This window comes from Palaemon carinicauda, chromosome 42 (assembly GCF_036898095.1).
Source record: "Palaemon carinicauda isolate YSFRI2023 chromosome 42, ASM3689809v2, whole genome shotgun sequence".
Classification (NCBI taxonomy): Eukaryota; Metazoa; Arthropoda; class Malacostraca; order Decapoda; family Palaemonidae; genus Palaemon; species Palaemon carinicauda.
The window spans coordinates 37,991,461-38,015,366 of record NC_090766.1 but is presented as its reverse complement, the minus strand read 5'-3'; the positions used below and the strand labels follow the sequence as shown (position 1 = coordinate 38,015,366).

General features: G+C 39.1%; 1 protein-coding gene across 2 annotated transcripts; it reads right to left on the bottom strand.

Moving 5' to 3' along the window:
• Positions 1-1,245: 1,245 nt before the first annotated feature.
• LOC137632998 (inhibitor of growth protein 1-like) lies at positions 1,246-23,511 on the bottom strand. Of its 2 annotated transcripts, XR_011042158.1 has the most exons (7): positions 23,324-23,511; positions 20,932-21,006; positions 17,674-17,877; positions 6,341-6,504; positions 5,952-6,080; positions 1,699-4,790; positions 1,246-1,663 (listed from the first exon to the last, which is right to left on the bottom strand). XR_011042158.1 is itself a non-coding variant. In XM_068365165.1 (6 exons), exons 1-6 carry the CDS (start codon positions 23,403-23,405, stop codon positions 4,584-4,586), a joined length of 861 nt encoding a protein of 286 aa, XP_068221266.1. In that variant the 5' UTR covers positions 23,406-23,511; the 3' UTR covers positions 1,246-4,583. The 2 variants fall into 2 exon arrangements, 1 of the variants encoding a protein (XP_068221266.1); XM_068365165.1 differs by having other exon boundaries at positions 1,246-4,790.
• Positions 23,512-23,906: the final 395 nt, after the last annotated feature.

The window sequence follows — 23,906 nt, the reverse complement described above, 5'->3', positions numbered from 1 at the left end:
TACAAACTTTAACCAGTCAGGCAAGTTGAAACAATCCAATTTGATAGAGATGGCTAGAATATCAAAGTGAATGATATGAATCTCCCTTTTCATGAACGATTTTACATTGCTCTTCCATTCATGGGGTTATACGCATGAAATTAACTTTCTTTACTCATCTGTCTTGTACTCTTGACATAAATGAAGAAATAAATTCAACAATTGTGTGGGCACGAGCATGTAAATTAAAAATTATACTACTTAATTTTTTTATTTAAAACATCTGCATTACATTACAAGCACATAGTTGTGGAATTTATTTCTCCACTAAAATTACATACATGCTGATCAGCCAGCTACCTGTCTCTTCTCGCCGGAGACAATAAAATATGGTGGTTAATAGTTATTAAAACTACTTAGTTGTGAAAGCACAGACTCACCTTCACAGCTCCTCATTGCATTCCCTCTAAGTAAAAGTACCTCTGATGGAAGAGAAGGAAAAGCCCTTGATGATTGGGTTAAGGGATTCTTCAATCACAAATCAATATAGTGCTCTTGATGCTGTGGCTTTCCCTTGATGCTCACTCAAAGGTTTCAAGATTGCTCATGAATGGCAGAATTAAGGGACAGTGTCAATGCTCTAGCAGGATAATACCCTAAAGAATGACCATAGAAACATATGATCAGCACTCAAGGCCCTAAGCTAGGATCAGGGATAGCCAGGAAATGGCTAATGAGGACTTAGCAGATAGATCTATTGGCTCGCCCAAAAACCCCATCCTTAGCTCACAAGGATGTTGAGGTTGCAGACACTACAAGAAACTATCGAGCTTAAGCGGGGCTAGAACCCCAGTTCAGCAAATCACCAGGCAGGGACGTTTGCAACAGGCTACCGCCACCCGACACAAAAGTTGTGAGACTTCAACACAAATTAGCCACTGAGAAAATAACACTTTTTTTCATTGGATGATTATATCAATGCAAACAGGTCCCTGAAAATTGTTAGCAGAACTATCAGCTGTTAAAAGTAGATTTACCTTATAAGCTTATTATCAAATAAAGAGGTAAGATCTAATCTTGATTAGTTATTAAATAAACTGAATAACAGCAATACTAAAGTAAACATTATCCTTTTCAAGTTACATTATGTTTATGCCATCAAAGGTAGATTATTCATAGCAGGTACCATGCACTTCAACTCCTAGTCCCTTCATACTCATTTCTTTAGATTTTGATAATTATTGAAACCAGAAAAAATATTTTCAGCAAAACAAATATTTTATGAAATAAGATTAAGGATGCATAACTACAATTAACTAACATCCCTACTAACAGACTAAGATCAATGTGGAATTAGCTATATGTTCCTGGTTCATCCAGTGCAATGTCACAATACGCTTTACAGAAACCCAAAGATCAGAGGAACTTCTGACCTCCTGAATAGGCTGATTAAGACACATGTCAGCTATCTTAATAATCATCCCACTAATATCAAATTAAGCCAGTTTATGAACATCAAGGGCACGAAGCTGCAGCAGTGATAAGCGACCGTTGTTCCTTACCCAAAAGATTTTCCTTTAATGCATTTCGAAACAAGAAAAAGCAAACTACGAATGACTTTCAGGAATGATTTAGGATCTCTTTTTGACCTACTGTAAAATACTTAACAGGATTCATATACAACCTGCATGCAAAATCATCATAATTTTTCAATAAAACTTTAAATTTATGAGCCAGCCAGTAATAAATTGACCCCTGATTAATGATCAATACTCCTGATGAAAAAGTATGTTAGTTGCTCGTCCAATCACAATGCTATACAGTTCCTTGTATAAATAAAATGCCTTGCTGAATTTTCTTTCAAGTTAGTTCACCATCAAAAATTTAAAAGATGCAATATGCAACACTAATAGCTACCAGTGTATACACTCCAGCCTTTGGCTAACAGTGTACACACTCCAGCCTTTGGCTACCTGTGTATACACTTCAGCCTTTGGCTACCTGTGTATACACTCCAGCCTTTGGCTACCAGTGTACACACTCCAGCATTTGGCTACCAGTGTATACACTCTAGCCTTTGGCTGGGTATACACTCTAGCCTTTGGCTACCTGTGTATGCATTCCAGCCTTTGGCCACCAGTGGACACACTCCAGCCTTTGGCTACCTGTGTATACACTCCAGCCTTTGGCTACCAGTGTATACACTTCAGCCTTTGGCTACCTGTGTATACACTCCAGCCTTTGGCTACCAGTGTATACACTCCAGCCTTTGGCTACCAGTGTATACACTCCAGCCTTTGGCTACCAGTGTATACACTCCAGCCTTTGGCTACCAGTGTATACACTCCAGCCTTTGGCTACCAGTGTATACACTCCAGCCTTTGGCTACCAGTGTACACACTCCAGCCTTTGGCTACCTGTGTATACACTCCAAAATTTGGCTACCAGTGTACAAACTCCAGCCTTTGGCTACCAGTGTATATACTCCAGCCTTTGGCTACCAGTGTATACACTCCAACATTTGGCTACCTGTGTATACACTCCAAAATTTGGCTACCTGTGTATACACTCCAGCCTTTGGCTACCAGTGTATATACTCCAGCCTTTGGCTACCAGTGTATACACTCCAACATTTGGCTACCTGTGTATACACTCCAAAATTTGGCTACCTGTGTATACACTCCAGCCTTTGGCTACCAGTGTACAAACTCCAGCCTTTGGCTACCAGTGTATACACTCCAACATTTGGCTACCTGTGTATACACTCCAAAATTTGGCTACCTGTGTATACACTCCAGCCTTTGGCTACCAGTGTACAAACTCCAGCCTTTGGCTACCAGTGTATATACTCCAGCCTTTGGCTACCAGTGTATACACTCCAACATTTGGCTACCTGTGTATACACTCCAAAATTTGGCTACCTGTGTATACACTCCAGCCTTTGGCTACCAGTATATACACTCCAGTCTTTGGCTACCTGTGTATACACTCCAGCCTTTGGCTACCTGTGCATACACTCCTGCCTTGGTAATGTCTATTTTCTACAAAACTGAAGACTAATTTTACTGCAGAATCATAAATCAAGCAACCAAAATCCACTACAGATGAAGCTGTAAATAAACTATCAAAACTGGAGTCTAGAGATGATTACAGTACAGTAATTCACCAATTTTACAAGGAAAAAATTGCAATCGTGTTCCGTACTGCCGAATCAACATATTTGAACATCTATTTTTTAAATTGAGAGCAAACAGAAACTCATAGAAGAAGTACAACCACAACAGAAATATGGGACAAATATCAAGACAGATTACTTTCATTTTGATATCCCCAGTATATTTCTCATACCCATGAATGTTTATTGATCGATTTCTCTGATAAAAATAATCATAATTATACATTTGCATATTCTTGAAAGAGCTGTACATCATGCTTATAAACTAATGAACAAAATACTGTACTTCAAATGAACTCTTTGAGCACCACTGGATGTAATTTTCATCCCGTAATTACTAGATTTTTCTTTCTTTTACTTTTTATATATATATAGGGAAATTTTAGAAAATAAGTAACATTATATATCAATGGAAAGGAAAGTTCTTCAGCTATTCGATAATAAATGTTGTAAAGTCCTATCTTGTAGTTTTTTTTTTTTTTTATAAGAAGAGTCAAGTAAAATGTCAAAAACGAAAAACCGGGGCTCGAGTGCCAAATCTTTAGGTGAGGGATTGGAGCTCAGAGAGTTATTTTAATATAAAGATAATTCATAAGCATTAAAATGAAGCAGAAATTCAAATCATGGCAATTCGTTAGCATGACTATTTGTTGCCGTACGAAAACCAGTTACTATTGAACTTCACTGAACATCAAAACAGTTGCCTAACGTGAACGTACCCTTTGAAATCTAGCTTACAAATTCTAAGGCTGGCTTTAAAAGATATAACAAATATTTACTGTTGTTAACAATTGTAAAGAACAAGTATTGAACAGGTATCATCTCGCGGCTCCCAGAACAGTTAAGCACTGAGTGCAAACTCACCTGCCTCGTATAACATTAAGGCATAAATCCAACGATACCAATTGGTATCGGTGGATATTTTCTTTTTTGGGGATTTTGTGGATACAATCTAATTTACTTAAGAAATAACGAATAAACTGAGATCAAGCAGGAATAGACGATATTGCTATTAGAAAGGGGATGAACATGAGGAGAGGAGTCTTGATTTCTCTCAAATTCCGTTCCCAGTTGCGTATTTTCACGCCGCTCCCGGAAACTGAATCGGAGTAAAAACCTTCTTCGGTAATTGAAAATATATTACATATTATGAGTCTAGGAGCCTACCTATAACTACTACCTTTGGCCAAGAAGACTTGAATTCTTTTTGATAATATACCATCAATCATACTCAAGATGGAGGGAAGCATTAACTACAATTATTAATGGTAACAAGATAATGTTGAGCATGAGACTTAAATACTACGTTTTAACGTGTATCATGTTTGAAGATGAAATGATATAATTCTGTGAAATATAGATAAAATCTTTTGTAAATTAATCTTATTTACATTATACTCATATTCAAAAACCTTTTTGTAATATTCTCTTATGATTTTTCCTCTTTTTCTTTGTTGTACTTTTCCAGCTCCTTCAGGAACTGCGCACGGGGTTTCATTACGGTAGGTTTGTCACCTCGACATTTTGGACAGAACCATTTTCCCTTAGGTTTGTTTGTTAACCCAACACAAGAAAAATGAAACCATTCTATAGGACACAGATCATTATCACACCCAATCATTTCTCCATAAGAGACCTGAAAATAAAAACATAGTTAGTAAACAAATCTTTTATGACTCTAGTGTCCGAGATGTATATATATAAATATGTAACACGTAAGTGAATAATATATTATTTTGTTCCCTTGAAAGTAGATATTTCTCGGATAGTAATTACAGTCCCCTTAAAAAATAACAAATATTTACCATAAAGTATTCACAAATAAATGATCAATATTCTACAGCACATTTTTTTTTACATATATCACCACAGAACGCTTACCAACCTTATGGTTTGCATACAAAAATCTGTTACTAAGATTCGAGTTTCTTATAAGTTAGAATTTCTTCAAGAAATGACCCTGATAGAAATTCTAAATTAATCAGATTATCCTTAAAAAAATAAAAAAAAAATTCCATATTAAATTTTGTAACTGCCCACTAACTGATTTAGTCAGTTGAGATTTTATTTTATTTATGGGCTTTAAACCATGAGGCCCAACACTGAAGCTCAGTTGGACATTCAATGCGAAGGGAAAATGAGAGAAAATCATACAAATGAACCTGGAAGTAGGAGTTCTGAAGGTCAGATGGAAGTATGGATACCGGAATAATAATACAGTACAGTATAGGGCTCAATTCAGTTTCTTAAGAGAGATATTGTGTCAACAGAACTCGAGACACTTCCCCCTAATGCTACAGAACAAATGACTGTAGATTATATCTACCAAATTAATGTAGAATACACTGTTGTACATATCCGTATGCATACACAGAATTTCAAGATATCAATTGTAGAAGAGACTTTTGCACATAACTGTATGCATACACAGAATGTTATGTTCCTCTGAACTCAGTGTTTGCCACAATAAGTTGTATGTGAAATATACAGCTTTGGAAAATGTCTATAAGAATACAAGCAGAATATACCAAAATGTAATTCTACATAGGCTATTTGTGTTTTTTTAATATCTACCCCTAAAGCCAAGTTCAGTGTATGGTCCTGACTCCAAAGCCCAAAATGTGATAATTTTATTTTCTAAGATAAACTAGATAAGGTTGCACTGCATTTTGAAAGGTGATTTGTTTAGACTTGACCCTATGCAAAAAATACTGTACCTTAAAATTGTTACTGGAAGTAAAGACAGTTAGAAAAACAGAAAAAAACAGTTTTAGCATTAATAGCGTTGCTTACTAACCTGCTCACACAGACAATAAGTAGGTTCATCGGGATCAATAGGAATTTCCGTTGGCGAATCTTCTCTTTCTCTCTCTGCTCTGGCTTTCCGTTTCTTCTTTTTCGTGGTTTTCTTTTGAGTGGTTCCTTGCTAAAAAAAAAAAAAAACAACAAACAGTAAAATCTATCTATTTACCAAGGTACTTCCCCCAATATTGGGGGGTAGCCGACATCAAACAAATGAACAAAAGGGGACCTTTCCTCTCTACACTCCTCCCAGCCTGATGAGAGATTCAGCCGAGTTTGGCTGGTACTACAAAAATATAATCTTAAAAGTTTTTTAACATAATTGCAACTTTCCACTTGTGACCAAATACCATTCAATCTTAACAAAGGGTAGATTTAATTTACCTTAGCAGTAACAACTTTTTCTGTATGAGGAACAGGAGGAGCATCGTTCGAGTTTTCGTTGTGATTTGCAGTATTTTCGTTTCTCGTACGACGCGCTCTCTTACTCGCTCTTTCGGGTTCTCTTTCTTTAGACGTTTCTGGTTTTTCGGGTTCCTGGCCAAAGTCTGAAATTAATGAAATTCATGATTATTATACTGTATTATGCCATGATAATTAATTAAAATAGAAAATTAAAAAATCAAATATTTTAAGGTAATTTGTATTTTTCCAAAGCATACGAAAACAAGTCCTTTCAAGGTTTAAAAGTTGATTATGAATGGCAGAAGCAAAAATCAGTGAGAATGCCCTATGTTTAACAACCAAGCTCCTCCACCTAAGCTACAACCAGGGAGGGCCAGTCAATGGCTATTGAATGACTCAGCAGGTAGACCTATAGGTTTCCCCAAACCCCGCATCCTTAGCTCACAAGGATTGTGAGGTTGCCGACACAAGAAACTATCAAGCTTGAGCGGGACTCGATCTCCCGTCCAGGTGAATGCCAGGCGAAGTTGGAACAGTCATTTAAATGTCTTTGCCCAAGACTTGTGGGGATGTTGAGGCAGACAGTGTAACTTAAAGGTCTCAGGTTAGTAGAGTTAGGAAAAATCCAAAATACTTTCAACATTTGTGACTTGATACTACATAAATACAAACCCTGATCACTTAATAGGAGACTCATCTTTATGAGGGAGATAGTCCTTATAACCAAACTGGCTGGATACTAACCTGAGAAATGCCAATGCACTTCACTCCCCAATGTTTACTAATTCCAGTGAGGGAGCTAGAAGTGCTACAAACCCAGCCACTGAGGGGGACAAGGCAGTGGAGAAGAAAAATGGAAAATAGGGGATTGAAGATCAGCAGGAAAAAGACAGTATTTGAGATTGAAAAATGGCGAGAATGGGGAAGTTAGTTTACAAGGAGAGAGATTGAAAAGAGTAAAAAAATTTCAGGTATTTAGGATCAAAAGTTGCAGAGGATGGTCATCTGGAGGCAGAAATAAACCACAGAATACAAGCAGGATGGAAGAATTGGAAAAAAGTGCATGGAGTACTATGCGACAGGAATATAGGGGTTAAGTTGAAAGGTAAAATACACATGACAGTTGTGAGACCGGCAATGATGTATGGAGCAGAGACGTGGGCAATAAAGACGACAGAAGAGAAGAAGATGGATGTGGCAGAGATGAGAATGTTGAGATGGATGTGTGGGGTGACAAGAAGAGATAAGATACTGAATGAAGTAATTAGGGGTACCACAGGAGTTAGAAAACTATCAGGTAAGATCCAAGAAAGTAGACTGAGGTGGTATGGTCATGTCATGAGAAGAGATGACCAGTATATTGGGAGGAGAGTGATGGAAATGGAGGTACAGGGAACGAGAAGGAAAGGGAGACCAAAGCGAAGGTGGTTGGACTGTATCAAGGATGACCTTCGATTAAAGGGATTAACCGGTGATGAGGTGTGGGACAGAGGTAGATGGAGAAATCTTACCAGAAACACCGACCCCACATAGAAGTGGGAGAAGATGTAGACAAAGAAGAAGGAGCTAGAAGTGCTACACAACTACTGAACAGCTACCTAAAGATCCAAGGAAATAGATCCAACAATTGAGAGAGAAATGTGGCAGCACGTCTGTATCTGCCACCACAGGCGGGTGGGCGAGGCTTCTCACTCTTGCCACCTCTCGTTAACCAGCTACCATGTCAACGTTCAATGGCTGTTGTAGCACCAATGAAGACATATCTCTATTTTAAAGGACAAAAGCTTTCTATAAACATAGGAACAAAACAAATTTTTCACTCACACCAAATTCAATAGGTTACATGTTGAATTTGTGTACAGTTAATAGCTCATTTCCCCTCTACCTATGGCTCCAAACTAAACAAAAGTATCTATTAATGAATGGGTGGATCTGATGAATTGCAACCAAGATTCAATCCTACACCCAAAACCTCAAGAACACCAGTTATTATCATTATTATCATTAATTGCTAAGCTACAACCCTAGTTGGAAAAGCAGAATGCTATAGGCCCAGGGGCTCCAACAGGGAAAATAGCCCAGCCAGGAAAGGAAACAAGGAAAAAATAAATAATTTAAGAATAATACTAAAATAAATATCACCTATGTAAACTATAAAAACTTTAACAAAACATGAGGAAGAGAAATTAGGTAGAATGGTGTGCCCGAGTGTACCCTCAAGCAAGCACACTGATCTATTATCATTATTATTATCATTATTATTACTAGCCAAGCTACAACTCTAGTTGGAAAAGCAAGATGCTATAAGCCCAAGGGCTTCAACAGGGACAATAGCCCAGTGAGTAAAGGAAATAAGGAAATAAATAAATGATGAGAACAAGTTAACAATAAATCATTCTAAAACAGTAACAATGTCAAAACAGATATGTCCTATATAAACTATTAACAGCGTCAAAAACAGATATGTCATGTATAAACTATAAAAAGACTCATGTCACCCTGGTCAACATAAAAATATTTGCTCCAACTTTGAACTTTTGAAGTTCTACTGATTCAACAACCCGATTAGGAAGATCATTCCACAACTTGGTAACAGCTGGAATAAAACTTCTAGAATACTGTGTAGTATTGAGCCTCAAGATGGAGAAGACCTGGCTATTAAAATTAATTGCCTGCCTAGTATCACGAACAGGATAGAATTGTCCAGGGAGATCTGAATGTAAAGGATTGTCAGAGTTATGAAAAATGATATTTTGATTATAAAATAAATTTTTGAATATACTTACCCGGTGAATATATAGCTGCAACTCTGTTGCTCGACAGACAAACTCTACGGAAAAACTCGCCAGCGATCGCTACACAGGTTGCGGGTGTGCCCAACAGCGCCATCTGTCGACCAGATACCCAGCTCTTATGTAAACAAAGACTCAATTTTTTCCTCGTCCCACTGCGTCTCTATTGGGGAGGAAGGGAGGGTCATTTAATTTATATTCACCGGGTAAGTATATTCAAAAATTTATTTTATAATCAAAATATCATTTTTAAATATTCAACTTAGCCGGTGAATATATAGCTGATTCACACCCAGGATGGTGGGTAGAGACCAGTAATATATGTTTACATTTTATGAGCTAAGAGTTTTTTATTTCATTTTAGAAGTTATCAAAATAACAAAAATAAAATAAATAGGTACCTGGTAAGGAAGTCGACTTGAACAATTACTCTGCCTTTTAAGTACGTCTTCCTTACGGAGCCTCGCGATCCTCTTAGGATGCTGATCGACCCCTAGGAGCTGAAGTATCAAGGGTTGCAACCCATACAACAGGACCTCATCAAACCCCTAATCTAGGCGCTCTCAAGAAATGACTTTGACCACCCGCCAAATCAACCAGGATGCGAAAGGCTTCTTAGCCTTCCGGACAACCCATAAAAAAAAACAACACTTCAAGAGAGATTAAAAGGATAAGGAATTAGGGAATTGTAGTGGTTGAGCCCTCACCCCCTACTGCACTCGCTGCTACGAATGGTCCCAGTGTGTAGCAGTTCTTGTAAAGAGACTGGACATCTTTCAAGTAAAATGACGCGAACACTGACTTGCTTCTCCAATAGGTTGCGCCCATTATACTTTGCAGAGATATATTTTGCTTAAAGGCCACGGAAGTTGTTACAGCTCTAACTTCGTGCGTCTTCACCTTAAGCAAAGTTCGGTCTTCCTCACTCAGATGTGAATGAGCTTCTCGTATTAACAATCTGATAAAGTCTGACCAAGCATTCTTTGACATAGGCAAGGATGGTTTCTTAACTGAACACCATAAAGCTTCAGATTGGCCTCGTAAAGGTTTAGTACGCTTTAAATAGAACTTAAGAGCTCTAACAGGGCATAAGACTCTTTCTAGTTCATTGCCTACGATCTCCGATAAGCTGGGGATATCGAAAGATTTAGGCCAAGGCCGAGAAGGCAGCTCATTTTTGGCTAGAAAACCAAGTTGCAGCGAACAAGTGGCTTTTTCTGACGAAAATCCGATGTTCTTGCTGAAGGCATGAATCTCACTGACTCTTTTAGCCGAGGCTAAGCATACCAGGAAAAGAGTCTTAAGAGTGAGATCTTTCAGGGAGGCTGATTGTAACGGCTCCAACCTGTCTGACATGAAGAATCTTAGTACCACGTCTAAATTCCATCCAGGGGTAGCCAAACGACGCTCCTTGGTGGTCTCAAAAGACTTAAGGAAGTCTTGCAGATCTTTATGTTTGGAAAGATCTAAGCCTCTATGCCGGAAGACCGATGCCAACATGCTTCTGTAGCCCTTGATAGTGGGAGCTGAAAGGGATCGTCCTTTTCTCAGGTATAAGAGAAAAACAGCTATTTGAGCTACAGAGGTACTGGTCGAGGATACAGAAACTGACTTGCACCAGTCTCGGAAGACTTCCCACTTCGATTGGTAGACTCTAATGGAAGACGCTCTCCTTGCTCTAGCAATCGCACTGGCTGCTTCCTTCGAAAAGCCTCTAGTTCTCGAGAGTCTTTCGATAGTCTGAAGGCAGTCAGACGAAGAGCGTGGAGGCTTTGGAGTACCTTCTTTACGTGTGGCTGACGTAGAAGGTCTACCCTTAGAGGAAGACTACTAGGAACGTCTACTAACCATCGAAGTATCTCGGTGAACCATTCTCTCGCGGGCCAGAGGGAAGCAACTAACGTCAACCTTGTCCCTTCGTGAGAGGCGAACTTCTGCAGTACCTTGTTGACAATCTTGAACGGTGGGAATGCGTAGAGATCCAGATGTGACCAATCTAGGAGGAAAGCATCTATATGTATTGCTGCTGGGTCCGGGACTGGAGAGCAATAGATTGGAAGCCTCTTGGTCAGCGAGGTTGCAAAGAGATCTATGGATGGTTTACCCCAAGTGGCCCAAAGTCTCTTGCACATATCCTTGTGGAGGGTCCATTCGGTTGGAATTACTTGCCCTTTCCGACTGAGACAATCTGCTATGACGTTCAAGTCGCCTTGGATGAACCTCGTTACTAGGGAGATGTCTTGACCTTTTGACCAGACGAGCAGGTCCCTTGCGATCTCGTACAACGTCAGTGAGTGGGTACCTCCTTGTTTGGAGATGTACGCCAAGGCCGTGGTGTTGTCCGAGTTAACTTCCACCACTTTGCCTCGAAGGAGAGACTTGAAGCTTTTCAAGGCCAGATGTACTGCCAACAGCTCCTTGCAGTTGATATGCCTGCTCCTCTGACTCGAGTTCCACAGTCCTGAGCATTCCCGACCGTCTAGTGTCGCGCCCCAGCCCACGTCCGATGCGTCCGAGAAGAGAACGTGGTTGGGAGTCTGAACAGCCAGGGGAAGACCCTCTCTTAGGTTGATATTGTCCTTCCACCAAGTCAGACAAGACTTTATCTTTTCGGAAACCGGGATCGAGACCGCTTCTAGCGTCTTGTCCTTTTTCCAGTGAAAAGCTAGATGGTATGAAGAGGACGGAGGTGTAGTCTTCCTAGTGACACAAATTGTTCCACGGATGACAGCGTCCCTACCAGACTCATCCACAGCCTGACTGAGCAGCGTTCCTTCTTCAGCATCTTCTGGATGGATAGCAGGGCTTGATCTATTCTGGGGGCTGATCGTCTTGTTGTTCAGCAACGTCCTCATCAGAGGGTTCCTCATCCGAAAACTGATGAGGAAACGGCAACGGAGTGGGCAACGTCTGGCTCGCTGAGTCCGGTCGCACTGGTGCATGCGTGACGGAGCCGGACGCAACATCATGGAACTGCTGCACAGTCTGTGAACTGTCAACAACCATGGGTGCGCGAGGAAGCACAGCGTCAACCCGAGACTGTCTAGACCGTCTGGGTTGTGCAGTCAACACCCTACCGGGTTGCTGAGGTTGACGCACTGCGTCAAAACAAGTCACCTCTGCTGGTTGTTGAACGTCCTGAACGTCAACAACCACCTCCGAGCGTCGCTTAACGACAACGTGCGGCTGGCAACCCACACTGGGTCGCATCGGTGGAGGAACCACCTCAACTGGCAGACGCGAGTAGGTTACCTCAGCGTCAACAGGGCGCACAACCGACCGGTTGGAAGGTTGTTGGCCAGAAGGTTCGGTAGCAACCTTCTCCGCATTAAAGTCCTCTATCAAGGATGCAAGCTTGGACTGCATGTCTTGCAGCAAAGCCCATTTAGGGTCTACGGGAGCAGGTGCGGCAACAGACGGGGTTAGCGACTGAGGCGGTACCGCTTTCCATCCCTGAAAGCCTTGTTTATGCATGACATAATTGTACAGCAAAACTTCAAAGGCTCGAAAACAGCTGTGAAGTTGACCTGTAAAAAACTAGGAGCGTCTCCTGGCCAGGCGCCAGGGAGAGTCTACGAGATTTGAGAAGTCTATCTGGGCAGAGGCATGAACTCCCAAGCCGAGAACTTCTCTCGTGTCATATCAGACTCTCGCTCTATAAGCCAGTTTAAAAGAAGGGAAAGCAAAGGCTGTATCCCCCAAACTCCTCCTGGTGAAAAACCAGTCGCCTAGCCAACGTAAAGCTCTCTAGGAGAGCGAGAGAGCACTAGCTTAAAAACAACGGCTTCGAAGTAGCTAGGCCTAGTGTAAGCTCTGACGTTTAGGCGAACGAGGAGCAGCAGTTACAAAAAGATCCGGACAAAGATCCTTAAAAAAAAATCATCATGATTTAATTAAAGTCCATAGGGGGCTAAGCAGCTTTAGGCTCCTCTCCATCTGACAGAGTCCTCAAGGGAATATCAGTAGGAGGGGGAACAGCAACTTCCTCATCTACAGGAACCTTGTCCGATAAAAGCTGAGTCTCAAGCAAGGGAGAGACCTACCGTGGTGGCAATGCTTTACAAGCAGAGTCCACACTCACTGGTGCATTAGTAGCGGACCAGAACGCAACGTCATGTAACTGCTTGACAGTCTGTGAACTGTCAACAACTGAACTGTCAACCACAACAGGTGCGTGAGGACGCACAGCGTCCACTCGAGACTGCTTTGACTGCCTAGACTGAGCAGTCAAAACAACTCTAGAATGCGGAGGTTGACGCACAGCGTCAAAACAAGTCAACTCCGATTGTTAGTGAACGTCTTGAACGTCAACAGGAGCATCAGCAAGTGGCCTAACGTCCAAATGCGGCTGAAAAACCACATGAGACCGCATCGAGTGTGGTTCTAAACAACCTGACTGACGTGACTTAGCTACGCCAACGTCAACAGTAAGCACAAAGGAACGTTAGGTTGGCTGAAAGCCAGGATATCGATGAGATAAACGGCTAGACTCAACGGACTAATCGGCAGAATAGTCTTCCATAAGGGAGGCAAGCATATTCTACATGTCTTGCCATACAACCCATTAAGGATCAACGGAAATGGTTGTGGTAAGAGACGAGGGTAACGTCTGTGACCGCAACACTTTGCCAACAAAAAAGACTCTCGGAGTCTGTGTTACGCTTTTGTTAGGCGGCGAGCAGTTATACGATGACTGCATAGGGTCAGAGCTGTCCTAATGGCTGTAACCAGGACGCTGGACCTGTCCTGAAAGGACTGACTTTCGCTTAAGGGCTTCGAAACCTTGTGACAGGTTTCTTATGCGAAAAGCCTTCGGATGACGAGGAGAAACAACGTCTCTCTCGTCTTATGGTAGGGGAGATCTTGGTAAGATACACCCGATACCATAGAGGGAAACGTCTGTTCGTTGATCAAGGCCTCTCGAACCCATAAGTCGTTCGACATTACTTCTCCCCTGGGCTTGGGAGCATGCAAGAGGTCCCGGACTAGGTGAACGACAGGCACGAACAGACGAACCCTCGGACGCAACACTGTAACACTTTGCGCATATCACTTTATCACTTCGATTTTCTGTTTTGCACTTATTTCACTGAAATCGAAACTTTTACTGATTTCTACCTGAAACACGCAATTCTACCCTTCATTAAAAGGTAGTAATTGCGAAATCAGTCGTATAATGCAAGCTCATTAATACCAGCAAAAAACAGAAAACATATTTTAAGATAAAAAAATCAGTGGCTGGGAAAGAGACTAAACACTAGTTCATATAAACTACGTTTTCAATCTCTCACCGCACATAGCCTGGGGACGAGAATAAAAAACTAAAAACGTTTTATCCTTCCTCCCCGTACAGAGACTAGGGACGAGAGTAACTCGAGAACAACGTTACCCGCTTGAACGGAACGTTTTCTCTCCTCTCTCTCCCTCCGTCTCTATCTCTCTCTCTCTTTCTCTCTTGATTTCGCACCTAAGAGAAGAGCCCAATTATATTTCGTCAAAAAACATGTTATTTGACTAAAGGAAAAAACTGAAAGGTTTTTCAAATAAAAAGTTCCTTTAAAATAGAATTTAAAACATTTAAGCTAAGAAAGAATGAACAAAACGTCAGAATCGATTTACTCTTACTGCAAAGTGAAACCGTGATACACTCTCTCTCTATCGTAACGATAGAGCGCAAGTTGAACGTCCTGAACGTCAACAACTGCGTAGCATAAATAAACTAAACGTTAGTTCATCTTTGAAAACAGTACGAAGACTATCAAAGAAATTCTTTCATAAAATATTACATTTAAAAAGTTTTAAATCCTTAGCTCTTTAAAAGCTAATTACGATATAAAGGGCTCAACGTTGATTAACTTCGGTTTCCAAGTTAGGACCGCCTACTCTCAGGAAAGGTCGCATATAAACAAAACATTAAAATTTATTTTTATATGTTTATAATAAATGGAAAGTTAATCGAAGAGGCCTAATAAAGGCGGAGAGATATAAAATATATAGAGGAAAATCTATAAATAATTTATAACGTGATAAGATAATTACTAAAAGCCTAAACACACTTCCGTCTAAGGGAAGGGTCGGCCATTTAAAAGTGAAAGAAAGTCCATACTCTCTTTGTCACCATAATTAAATCTATCCAAAAAGAGTTCAAGATTTAAGATGAAGATAAAACACCTGCACAGCGAAAGCTCAAAACTAGAATATAGTACTTCACCAAATAGATGTGAAAAACTCCAGTTTAGCAACAGCGAGTAAAGTACGTCTTGTCGACACGTCGACAGAGAGAAAATTGAGTCTTTGTTTACATAAGAGCTGGGTATCTGGTCGACAGATGGCGCTGTTGGGCACACCCGCAACCTGTGTAGCGATCGCTGGCGAGTTTTTCCGTAGAGTTTGTCTGTCGAGCAACAGAGTTGCAGCTATATATTCACCGGCTAAGTTAAATATTTAAAAATCTTATGCAACATGCATAATGAACTAATTGAACGACGGTGCCAAAGATTAATATCTAGATCAGGAATAAGAAATTTAATAGACCATAAGTTTCTGTTCAACAAATTAAGATGAGAATCAGCAGCTGAACACCAGACAGGAGAACAATACTCAAAACAAGGTAGAATGAAAGAATTAAAACACTTCTTCAGAATAGATTGATCACCGAAAATCTTAAAAGACTTTCTCAATAAGCCAATTTTTTGTGCAATTGAAGAAGACACAGACCTAATGTGTTTCTCAAAAGTAAATTTGCTGTCGAGAATCACACCTAAAATTTTAAAAGTCATACAAATTTAAAGAAATATCAATACTGAGATCCGAATGTTGAGGAGCCACCGTCCTTGACCTACTTACAATCATACTTTGAGTTTTGTTAGGATTCAACTTCATACCCCATAATTTGCACCATGCACTAATTTTAGCTAAATCTCTATTAAGGGATTTACCAACCCCAGATCTACATTCAGGGGATGGAACTGATGCAAAGAGAGTAGCATCATCTGCATATGCAACAAGCTTGTTTTCTAGGCCAAAAAACATGTCGTGTATATAGTATGAAAAGTAATGGGCCAAGAACACTACCCTGTGGAACACTGGATATCACATTCCTATACTCACTATGGTGCCCATCAACAACAACTCTTTGAGATCTATTACTTAAAAAATCAATAATAATGCTAAGAAACGATCCACCCACTCCCAACTGTTTGAGTTTGAAAACAAGGGCCTCATTATTAACACGGTCAAGGGCAACACTAAAATCAAGGCCAATCATACGAACTTCCTGACCACAATCAAGGGATTTCTGTATAGAATTGGAGATCACATGCTCCAAGGCCTTTACGAAAACCAAATTGCAAACTAGGGAATAGATGATTACTTTCAGCAAACCTATTAAGACGTTTTGCCAGAAGACGCTCAAAAACTTTAGATGATATGGGAGTTATGGAAATTGGGTGGTAATCAGAGGGACTTGAGCTACCACAAACACATTTACATAGAGGAGTAACATTACCAATTCTCCAACAAGTGCTAAAAGCTCCTCTTCTTGCCAACTTGCGCAAAATAGCAGATAACTTTGGAGCTAAGAAATCTGCTGTCTTTATAAAAAAAAACCAAGGGAAAAATACCATTTGGGTCTACTCCTCCATAAGCATCAAGGTCCATCAACAGAGATTGAAAAGCTAAACTAGTTAGTTTAGCCTCAGGAAAACATGAATGAGGAGGTTCAAGTTTTTCATTACTCTGTTTACTGTCAAAAACATCAGCCAAAAGGGTTGCCTTTTCCTGTGGACAGTGAGTGACAGAGCCATCTGGTTTAAGTAAAGGAGGAACTGTTGCATCTACACCAAAGAGTGCAGATTTAAGGGTAGACCACCATTTATGTTCCTGAGTTGTACCAGAAAGGGTTTCTCTTATGGTTAGATTGTATTCCTTTTCGGTTGAGGCAAAAACTCTCTGAGCAAAAGCTCGAAGCTGAGTATAGTTATTCCAGGTCAAATCTGATCTGTTATTCTTCCAAAGATGATAGGCCTCCTGCTTCTCCAAATAAGCACGTCTACAATCATCATTGAACCATGGTTTGTCCTTCACACGGTACCTTAGCACACGAGAAGGGATACGCCTATCAATTATGTTGACTATATTCTCATTCAAAGGGATAACAGGATCTACACTACTATATAATTGTGACCAATTCAAACACAAATGATCATGCAAAATTATTTACGAGAATTGGATATTTTGCTTGACCATGACCTTGACCTTAAAAAATTAATCATTTCCAGCTTTTTACATATCAGTTAATCCATGCAAGTTTCATTACTCTACGATTAAAATTGTGGCCAGGAAGCTATTCACAAACAAAGGTGAAAACATAACATCGTTCCAACTTCGTTGGCGGAGGTAATGATCTATGAAATAAAAATTGACATATTTTGTACAATATAGACTGCACTCACACAATCTGAAAAGGTGGAGGTGCCTGACCCTCAATTCCTCAACGAGATACCATACCAATGAACTTACCCAAGTTTTTACAATCCAGCTCCAGCTGCCGTTGTCTGTTCTCAATTATGTCTAAGATATGCTGTACAATTTGAAGTTTATCATCGCCAATTTCTTGGGTAGAGATGAGTTTGTCTTGGATCTGCACCATGATGCGTTTGAGAGAGATAGAATCCAGCTCCCCCTCCAGCTGGCCTCGAAGACCTTCCATATCTTGCAAGAGGGCTGAAAATAATGTAGTAAATATAGAATGATAAAGTGAAACTAGAAAAAAAATTATTCAATCCTTTTATGGTAACTGTGTTGCATCGACAAAACATAGTACAGTAAGTTAAAACAAGTGAAACTTGAGAGCTCACTATATTACATAAATTATCAACGCACATTAAACTTGAACATGGAATATTCCAAGTAAAATGCTCTGCAGAGTATTTAATATTTCACTCATAAAATATATAATGAAGAGCTCAACCAGTGAAAAAAAAAATATGGTATTCCAATAAGTCTAAAAATCAAAACGAAACATTTAGTTTTTTAACTTAACCACAAGGCGATGAAATACTTGAAGCATACTTTCCAATCAAGTTATACTGACAATTGGGTAACCTTCATCCACAGCTTTAGATACAGTACTATATCTAATTTTAAAAAATTAACAATAAGTCATAAATGTACATTAAAATGTAAAAAAAAAAACGGTATTATTTTATTTATGGACATTAATAATGTAGCGTATTTTAACTTAGTTCACTATGTTAAGGAAGTGTTTTGTAGTATTTCTGTATAATATTATATGTCGCAAATGCCTAGTTCTTATAAAAATCGAGAAAAACATTAGCGACTTCACCTAAAAAACTTTTAAGTCCAAAGTTATTCTTTTCATGGGCACGGGCAGCTCTGTAAATCTCATTCTACTAGGTAGAAGCTTCGTAAATCTCATTCTAGTAGGTGGTAAATTTATCTTCTCAATGTGTACGCATAGAACCAATCTGTTTGGGTTATTGGCTCCACCTTTCATCTTCTGTTATTGGAAGTATTTTATGACGTCTTAATATTTGCCTTCTACACCAATCATCAGTATCCTGAGTGTGTTCATTTGTTTATTCGTTATCAACAACCACTCAAATCACCTGTTTCATCTCTTGTGGCTTAACTCTTATTGATTTCAGCCAATAACAAACGATTTGGAATTACGTAATACTTTTGACGTTTTGCCATTCGTAGACAGGTGCTTCAGGCCACTATTTCGACAATTAGCCAATCTACAACTGCGATCTACAAACATACCTGATTCTCTCCAAAATCCTATGGTTTGGTTGGTCCTCGTTAAAGAGATGACGACGTCAATTGTCACTTTATGTAACTGGCTGTCAATTTATGACGTTTCATTGTTAACCAATCAGAAAACAATACGGTTCCAACAGACCAAGGATTTTCTTTTCCGCCATCAGTTTAAAGGTATGGATAGTGAAATTCAGTTGTGTGACTCTTGTGAGCTCAATTATTTTTGGGTACAGTAATAGGCAAATATCATGGTGGTGCATATCCCGAACATGCAAAATATGCATATGATTTTTTCCGTCAACATTCTGTGTTACCTTTGAGTGTTCAGTGTCCTAAGTGTCAGAAACCATTACTTTTTAGGGAAGATAAGCATATTTGGTATTGTAGTTCTACTGTGGTGATTGCTAAAACAAAGAAAAGCCGGCAATGTGGGTATCAAGTTTCAGATTATAAAGGTACCTTTTTAAATGGTACTCATCTTCCTGCTTGGAAACTATTATTATTTATTAATCATTGGGTCAATAAATTGTGGAACCATCATACTGTAATAGATTCTCTTAAAATCAGTAGAGCAACCAGTGTTGATTGGCGTAGTTTTTGTTGTGAAGTTGCTGAATATTATTTTGATAATCAAGAACCAATTGGTGGTGATGGTGTTATAATAGAAATAGATGAATCTCATTTTGGCAAACGTAAATTTGACAGGGGCCGTCCTCTCAGTGATATTTGGATTTTTAGGGGGATTGAGAGGAAATCCAAGAAATTTTTTATACTGCCTTTAGTGGAGCCTTTGCCTCGAGAACGCTCAGCTGAATATCTTATTCTTTTAATCCAGAAATATATTAAGAGTGGCTCGTGTATTAATAGCGACAAGTGGCGTGCGTATAATAAGCTATTATCTTTGGGTTATATACATAACACGGTGAATCATTCGGAAAACTTTGTAGACCCTGATAATTCATAGGTACATACTCAAAATATTGAAAGACTTTGGAAGGATCTCTAAGAGTGGATCAAACGCCCTGGAAATCGCTCACAATATTTTAAGCAATATATATCTCGCTACTTATTTTTAAAACAATACCCTGAAAATCAACGACTACATTATTTTTGTAAAACTGCTGCATTGCTGTACCCTCCTCAAGGAGAGAGGTAACGGCCCAAGAGGCCACAGGAAGAAGAGGAGGACCAGCAGCCCCATTGTTCAGGCTTGTAAGTCTGAGAGTAATGGTGAGTATAATATTCATTTCTGTAGTATTAGGTACCGATCAGGTATTATTTTAGTTATGGACATTAATAAGGTAACCTAGTTCTTATACAAATCAAGAAAAACGTTAAGTTAGGTTAGATTAGGGGGTGTGGGGGGGCAAGGCCCCAACCTAAAACGGGGGGGCCAAGCTCCCGCCATCCAGGCGCAGATATATTCAGTGACAGGTTAGGTCAGAAAATTAAGGCTAGGTTAGTGCACAACTACAATGTGACGTGCAATAACTGATCATATAGTGCATTTGTATGCCATTTTCTCATGTAAAATTCTTGGCTCGAGTTTTCCTATTTCCAGTGTTTTTAAGTATTTCAAATTCAGTATACACCTGTATACCGGTCCATTTTTATGTTTGAGTGTTATATTTAGGTTCTTTCCTCCATTTTGCCCTGTTTTTACCTATTTTGTCTCCACCACCCAAAACCCCGCTTCCCAAAGAGGTTCCCCCAGATTGTTATCTATAGGGGGAGGGGTGGTGGAAAGATAAGTATTCATTTGCGATGGAAATAAACCTCAAAATCATTCAAATCACATCATAATACAACAGAACAACCTATATTTTATGTTGAAAGCAATTAATGTCCATAAGTAAAATACCAAAAAAACTCATTGTACTGTTAAAAACTATAAAATAGTTTAGACTTCACAGAACTTGTAAATCAAATTTAGGAAAATGTCATTAAAGAAATATTTCACAATATATCACCTCTACTGTAAAACACTAGGCTTACCTTGATACCGGACATCCAGCTCTCTCATGCTGGATATCTCTCGCTGTACTTCGTCCGGTAAGTTCTCCACGGTGTCTGAAAAGACAAATTAGTTATTATTATTACTGTTGTAACTGTTGTTGTTAATTGCTAAGCTACAACCCTAGTTGGCAAAGCAGGATGCTATAAGACCAGAGGCCCAAACAGGGAAAATAGCACAGTGAGGAAAGGAAACAAGGAAAAATAAAATATCTTAAGAACAATAACATTAAAACAAATATTTCCTATATAAACTATAAAAACTTACAAAACAAAAGGAAGAGAAATTAGATAGAATAGTGTGCCCGAGTGTACCCTCAAGGAAGAGAACTCTAACCCAAGAAAGTGGAAGACCATGATACAGAGGTTATGGCACTACCCAAGACTAAAGAACAATGGTTTGATTTTGGAGTGTCCTTCTAGAAGAGCTACTTACCATAGCTAAAGAGTCTCTTCTACCCTTACCAAGAGGAGAGTAGCCACTAAACAATTATAGTGCAGTAGTTAACCCCTTGGGTGAAGAAAAATTGTTTGGTAATCTCAGTGTTGTCAGGTGTATGAGGACAGAGGAAAATCTGTAAAGAATAGGCCATACTATTCGGTGTATGTGCAGGCAAAATGAAAGTGAACCTTAACCCGAAAGAAGGATCCAATGTAGTACTGTCTGGCCAGTCATAGGACCCCATAACTCTCTAGCGGTAGTATCTCAACGAGTGGCGGGTGCCCTGGTCAACATACTACCTACTACCTATGTGTCCTGTGACAAGTTAAGGACACTGTGCCCTGTGACAGGCTAGGAACATTGTGTCCTATGGCAGGTTAGGGACAGTGTCTTGTAAGAAGTTAGAGACATAGTGTTCTGTAACAGGTTAGGGGCAAAGTCTTGTGCCAGGTTAAGGAAACTGCACCAAATTTCAAGTTAGGTTAGGTTTCCCTATATCATTTTATTTTACAATACCATTTCCATTCAAACACTTAAAAAAAAAACACACTTCGTAAAACTAAATACTAAAATATGGCTTTCATGATGCTTTATGAAGTGATTACATGATTTTTTACTGGGCTTTAGCCATTAAAGAGGATTTTGTTTTGACTATTATTTTCCCATCTTCAGTGATCATGGCTAGATATTTTTCAACAGAAATTATAATCAAACTCATTCATATCACATGAAAATAGAAAAACTACATTTGTATTTCAATAAAAACTGTCTTGATGAGGCCTGACAGACAAAATAAACCCCTTAAAAATACTTGTTACCTAATAGTGAAAATAGATAGTATATTAAACGATAGAGGAGTCTGTTGCCAGCAGGTTTTTTTAATATGGCTACACACGATAGTAACTGGATATGCCAGTCTAGTCTAGCCACCCCTCGAGTTGATATATATAATTTAGACTAGCTTATCTATTCTGTACTGACTTAGTTAAACTCATCAATGTTTTATTCAATTTGATGTTAATTTAAGGTAAACTCAAACAGTTTTTGAAACGCAATTGGTTAGCACAATTTTTTTTTTTTTAATATGGCTACACACGATACTAACTATATATACCAAGTTAATCTAGCCACACATCGAGTTGATACATATCATTTAGACTAGCCAAGACAGTCTATAATGACTTAGTCATTATAATTAATGTTTTAGTCAACCTAATTCACCAACAGGTATTTATTCAAAGGGGGAGGGTTCCACACATTAGTAACTGGATAAGCCAGTCTTTTCTAGCCACTCCTCGGGTTGATATATATGATTTAGACTATCTTGTCCATTCTGTAATGACTTAGTCAACCTAATTAACGTTACTTGAAAGTAAATTCAAACTCTAGTAAACGTTTTTGAAAAGCATTTTGTTAGTACGATTTTTTTTAACATGGCTACACACGATACTAACTGGATTAAAAATGGACATAAACTTTACCCCCTAACCTAACCTACAAGCCGCGTCCTTACCTACTTACCTAGCGGTAGGGCTAACGCCCCACTGCGACCCCCTTACACTGCCGTATTCTAAGTTAGCCATAATAATACATACAGGTGGCAGCTATCATACATACACCCCATATCTAGTTAACGTCAACTGAAAGTAAATTAAAATTCTAGGCTACAGTTTTTGAAATGCAATTGGTTAAAACGAATTTGTTTAATATGGCTACCCACGATACTAACTGGAAAAGCCAGTCTAGTCTCGCCACCCCTCGAGTTGATATATATGATTTAGACTAGCCAAGACAGTCTGTAATGACTTAATCAACCTAATTACCATTTCATCCAACCTAATTAACTGAGTAAAAAAAGACTTAAGCTATAGTTTTTGAAACGCAATTGGTTCCAGTGCCAGGAGACATTAAGGCAAGCCACGCATTCCTCACCTAGGAAATTATCGACGTACGTAGCAGAATACAAAGCCTCCAAAGCTGCCTGGTTAAGCATCTTCTCCACAGGATCGCTCATAGCTTTTCCACAGCTTTTCACAGCTTTTCCACAGCTGCTGCAGCCCACCACCAGTCATAGGTCATTTCCCGCTTTCATGGGAAGAAGAAACGACTTCGAACTGCACTATAAGAGAAGGCAATGTTTTGAGACGTCAGAGAACCTGTAAACAAAAGAGCATCGAAGTTTGTTATTTTATTTGTTCCGATTCTAATAATTAGTATATAACTCTCTATACAAACCTATGTTTTTAATTATCTATGCCTCCTGTAAGAATGTTTTATTCGCTTATACTTTTTGACATTTTGATAGAAGTAACATTCGCGAGGCCATTTTAGTAAACAAATGTTGCGGTTACAAAGAAAACATGTCAGTCTTTACGTTAATTAGATAGAAATTGTTTAAAAAATTGTGAGAATTAGATTCCAATTCTTAGGAAGAAGCATAAGTGCACTTTAAAGTTTGTATTATACTCTCCATACGCCATAAAAGTAGCCTACAGACTTTCTCCCCTTGGATGCA